The sequence below is a fragment of the Procambarus clarkii genome, chromosome 76 (genome assembly GCF_040958095.1).
Source record: "Procambarus clarkii isolate CNS0578487 chromosome 76, FALCON_Pclarkii_2.0, whole genome shotgun sequence".
Lineage (NCBI taxonomy): Eukaryota > Metazoa > Arthropoda > Malacostraca > Decapoda > Cambaridae > Procambarus > Procambarus clarkii.
The window spans coordinates 20,328,468-20,333,683 of record NC_091225.1 but is presented as its reverse complement, the minus strand read 5'-3'; the positions used below and the strand labels follow the sequence as shown (position 1 = coordinate 20,333,683).

Below are 5,216 nucleotides of genomic sequence, written 5' to 3'. Positions count from 1 at the left end.
CTTCCCGATAAAATAACTATCAATCTTGCAAGTTCTGATTCCAAAGGAATCAGAACTTTGAATCAGAAAAGGAATTCTGATTCAAAAGGAATCGTAGTTTTGGATGCCCTGTGGGCAGAGACGGGGATTCGTTTATTAGGTCATTCGGATACACCAATTACCGGACGAATGCCACTTTTGACCCCTAATGTAACCAGGTGTTTACTCCCCTGCTGCATGGGTAACAGCTTCTCCCCCGAATCAACCTACCCGGGCTTTGCGCCCTGGTGAGGCCACTCCAGACCGACAACCAGAGCGCAATTCCATAGTCTCCTGAGACTGATGGATGCCTACTGCTATTCCCCCTGAAGGATAGTATGCAGACTACGTCCAATGTGTAGATGGATCATGTACTCCTGCAGGGTCATAGTTATAGTCCCTTCAGGATGTTCTTCCTATTTGGGAAGTTGATCTGTGGTGGTAAATCTAATTAATTCATTATGCTGGGAGATAGGCTTATTCATAAAGTACGTGTTAGGCCTATATGTAGGTCGGATCAGCCGGGCTGTGGTGGGTATGTGGGCCTGCTGCGGGCCGCTCCAAGCAACAGCCTGGTGGACCAAACTCTCACAAGTCAAGCCTGGCCTCGGGCCGGGCTTGGGGGAGTAAAAGAACTCCCAGAACCCCATCAAGCAGGTATATGTGGGCCTGCGGGCCGCTCCAAGCAACAGCCTGGTGGACCAAACTCTCACAAGTCAAGCCTGGCCTCGGGCCGGGCTTGGGGGAGTAGAAGAACTCCCAGAACCCCATCAACCAGGTATATGTGGGCCTGCTGCGGGCCGCTCCAAGCAACAGCCTGGTAGACCAAACTCTCACAAGTCAAGCCTGGCCTCGGGCCGGACTTGGGGGAGTAAAAGAACTGCCAGAACCCCATCAACCAGGTATCAAGCAAGCAGGTCCTTCCACCATAAGGTCGAATTGATGACCCTCCCCAGGATGCTATCCCACAACGTGCCTATTTACTGCTAGGTGGACAGGGGCATTAGGTGATAGGACACGCACTCAAGTAACTCTGTTTCCGCCCGGAATTCGAACCCGGGATTTTCGATTGTGAATCGAGAGCGGGCCCGAATGTGATACCGGGTCTTGAACTTAACCTAAGATAAATGAGAGGACGTGATACTTTGTATGATTTAATCTCTCTCTCTCTCTCTCTCTCTCTCTCTCTCTCTCTCTCTCTCTCTCTCTCTCTCTCTCTCTCTCTCTCTCTCTCTCTCTCTCTCTCTCTCTCTCAGAGAATGGGAGACGGTGGGAAGGGGGAGAATGGTGGAAATTGAGGGGTTGGGGGGGGGTGAAAGGAAGGAGATAGAAGGGGATGAAAAGGAGGTTAGGGAGAGTTGAAAAAGAGGGGTGGACTGGGAAAGAGGGGGAGACGGAAAAGGGAGAGAGAGAAACCCGGGAGCAGCCGGGTACGCCCTCTCTACTTCGTCATTCCCTTCTCTGCGGTCCCTTTGTCTTCTGCATGTCGTTACACATCTCATTCCATCCTCCTCCTTCAAAACAAAAATACAAATTAGCGAAACTGTTGATGTAATCCCAGAAAATAATGACAAATTTAGATGTAAATGAGTCAAAGGAATCGTTTAAAAGCAGACTAGTCTAGGGGTCCCTGTTGGGAGTGGTCCTTTGACCCACCTTCCTCCCCCCCTGCAGCCCTTACCTATTCCTGGGGTAAGGTTAGAGGGAGAAGCCTTCACCCTCTCCCCTAGGCATTGATTAGGGGAGGATATGAAGTTCATCTACTCTACAGAGCCTAGGCTGGGAGGGGAGCTTACGTGACTCCTCTGTCTCCCAGGGCATAGCATGGGAGCACATGTCAATTCTCCCTATTTCCTAGACCTTTTATGTGGGTGGGAGATGGCAGGATCATGGCAATTCTCCCCATTTAATAGGCCTTTTGTGTGCGTGGGAGATGGCAGGATCTCCTCGCGTATATGAACCAAGGCTGCTTGACGAAGGTAAACAAACTCCCGCGCTCATCGGCTCATCCGTCAGCGGCCTTTCGCCAGCCACGCTCTGCCTCTTGAGTTTCTTCCCTCCTTCTCTCCCTCCTTCTCTCCCTCCTTCTCTCCCTCCTTCCCTCCCTCCTTCTCTCCCTCCTTCTCTCCCTCCTTCTCTCCCTCCTTCTCTCCCTCCTTCTCTCCCTCCTTCTCTCTCTCCTTCTCTCCCTCCTTCCCTCCCTCCTTCTCTCCCTTCTTCTCTCTTTCCTTCTCTCCCTCCTAACCTGCCCATCTCGCTGAGCACTTCACTCGTCATGCAAACCTGGCGTTCTTTATCTCAAGGGTCCCTTACTCTCACCATCTCGCGCTCTCTAACACACGCGGAGTGGGTTAGTTTGTGTAGCATCTTGCGTTCTCTTTGTGTGGACTTCTGATGGTATCGTTGGTGGTGCTCTCTGTCTGTCTGTCTGTCTGTCTGTCTGTCTGTCTGTCTGTCTGTCTGTCTGTCTCTCTCTCTCTCTCTCTCTCTCTCTCTCTCTCTCTCTCTCTCTCTCTCTCTCTCTCTCTCTCTCTCTCTCTCTCTCTCTCTCTCTCTCTCTCTCAGAAACTGCCATAGCTAACTCACAGAAACCAACTCTCTTCCCCAGATCATATAGTGAGGATTGATATATGATTAGAGACAAAAGGGACTCTCTCTCTCTCTCTCAGAACAATCCATTTATGCACACAACCATAAAATGTCAAATTATTTTCACTCTTGCTACTTTGATGCAACATTGCAAGAACGTTGTGGCTACATTGTGTACCAAACAGCTGGAAACCCTTGGTTTTCACAATAGGAACCAATCCTGCTTTATGGGGAGCATGGGGGTCGACTTTTTTCCATTCTTCCTTATTCCTACTTTCATTTTATCTCCCTCCTCCTTTATTTCCTCTGTCCCTATCATCCCCTGTTCCCTACCTTCCCTGTTGGGAGCCGGTCGGCCGAGTGGACAACACGCTGGACTTGTGATCCTGTGGTCCTGGGTTCGATCCCCGGCGCCGGCAAGAAACAATGGGCAGAGTTTCTTTCACCCTATGCCCCTGTTACCTAGCAGTAAAATAGGTACCTGGGTGTTAGTCATCTGTCACGGGCTGCTTCCTGGGGATGGAGGCCTGGTCGAGGACCGGGCCGCGGGGACACTAAAAGGCCCCGAAATCATCTCAAGATAACCTCATTTCAAGATACCGCGTGCCAGATGTAGCATCCTTTGTTCCTGGGAGTGCCATAGACTCGCTCCACCAGGAGACGCAGAAGACTCCGGTTCAAATACCGGGCAAACGAGTCTTTCCTGTTCCTATCCGATCGCTAACGCATTTGCTTATCCGGATCGGATGGCGTGCTTATAGGAACGGACTTGTGAGCTGATCGGGGCGGACGGTCCTATAGGAGTTCCCGGAGTGGACGGTCATATAGGAGTTCCCGGAGCGGACGGTCATATAGGAGTTCCCGGAGCGGACGGTCCTATAGGAGTTCCCGGAGTGGACGGTCATATAGGAGTTCCCGGAGTGGACGGTCATATAGGAGCTCCCGGAGTGGACGGTCCTATAGGAGCTCCCAGAGCGGACGGTCATATAGGAGTTCCCGGAGCGGACGGTCCTATAGGAGTTCCCGGAGCGGACGGTCATATAGGAGCTCCCAGAGCGGACGGTCATATAGGAGCTCCCAGAGCGGACGGTCATATAGGAGCTCACGGAGTGGACGGTCATATAGGAGCTCCCAGAGTGGACGGTCATATAGGAGCTCCCAGAGTGGACGGTCATATAGTAGCTCCTGGAGCGGACGGTCATATAGGAGTTCCCGGAGCGGACGGTCCTATAGGAGTTCCCGGAGCGGACGGTCATATAGGAGTTCCCGGAGCGGACGGTCATATAGGAGTTCCCGGAGCGGACGGTCATATAGGAGTTCCCGGAGTGGACGGTCATATAGGAGTTCCCGGAGCGGACGGTCATATAGGAGTTCCCGGAGCGGACGGTCATATAGGAGTTCCCGGAGCGGACGGTCATATAGGAGCTCCCAGAGCGGACGGTCATATAGGAGCTCCCAGAGCGGACGGTCATATAGGAGCTCCCGGGGCGGACGGTCATATAGGAGCTCCCAGAGCAGACGGTCATATAGGAGCTCCCAGAGCAGACGGTCATATAGGAGCTCCCAGAGCGGACGGTCATATAGGAGTTCCCGGAGCGGACGGTCATATAGGAGCTCCCAGAGCGGACGGTCATATAGGAGTTCCCGGAGCGGACGGTCATATAGGAGCTCCCAGAGTGGACGGTCATATAGGAGCTCCCGGAGTGGACGGTCATATAGGAGTTCCCGGAGTGGACGGTCATATAGGAGCCCCCGGAGCGGACGGTCCTATAGGAGCCCCCGGAGCGGACGGTCCTATAGGAGTTCCCGGAGCGGACGGTCATATAGGAGCTCCCGGGGCGGACGGTCCTATAGGAGTTCCCGGAGCGGACGGTCATATAGGAGCTCCCAGAGCGGACGGTCATATAGGAGCCCCCAGAGTGGACGGTCCTATAGGAGTTCCCGGGGCGGACGGTCATATAGGAGTTCCCGGAGTGGACGGTCATATAGGAGTTCCCGGAGCTACGCGTTTCTTAGGAATGGTCAAGAGGGGAGGTTTGGATTTTATTTCCATCCAGTTTCATGAGAGCCAGATTCACGAAGCAGTTACGCAAGCACTTACGAACGTGTACATCTTTCTTCAATGTCTTTGGTTACATTTATTAAACAGTTTACAAGCGTAAAAACATGCCAATTAACTGTTGTTATTGTTATAAACAGCCTCCTGGTGCTTCGGAGCTCATTAACTGTTTAATAATTGTAAACAAAGCCGCCAAAGATTGAGAAAAGATGTACAGGTTCGTAAGTGCTTGCGTAACTGCTTCGTGAATCTGGCCCCACTGTTTCTACTGGATCGTGGCCGTATCTTTAGATATTCTGGAACGATAAGGTGACGGTCTTCAGAATCTAAGAATGGTCTGGACTTGTATTGAGGAAGATCATTTGCTTATCTAAAGTGCATGGCATCCTTTACTGCCGCCTGCTCGGCTCTTTGCTCAATAGGATAACGCTGATAAGGATATCTGGATATAGTTATCCAGATAACTATATCCAGATATCATCTGGATAACATCTGGATAACTATAGGTTACTAGATAGCAATGTTGACCAATCCACACACTAGAAAGTGA

General features: G+C 51.7%; 1 protein-coding gene across 1 annotated transcript; it reads right to left on the bottom strand.

Annotated features, from left to right (window-relative positions):
* Positions 1 to 3,362: 3,362 nt before the first annotated feature.
* LOC138357213 (zinc finger protein 732-like) lies at positions 3,363 to 4,592 on the bottom strand. Its single transcript, XM_069313869.1, has one exon. The coding sequence runs from the start codon at positions 4,590 to 4,592 to the stop codon at positions 3,363 to 3,365; it is 1,230 nt and encodes a 409-aa protein (XP_069169970.1).
* Positions 4,593 to 5,216: the final 624 nt, after the last annotated feature.

Bases quoted from the DNA above. Each gene is read 5' to 3' on its own strand.
- LOC138357213 (XM_069313869.1), bottom strand. From the start codon at position 4,592: ATGACCGTCCACTCCGGGAACTCCTATATGACCGTCCGCCCCGGGAAC.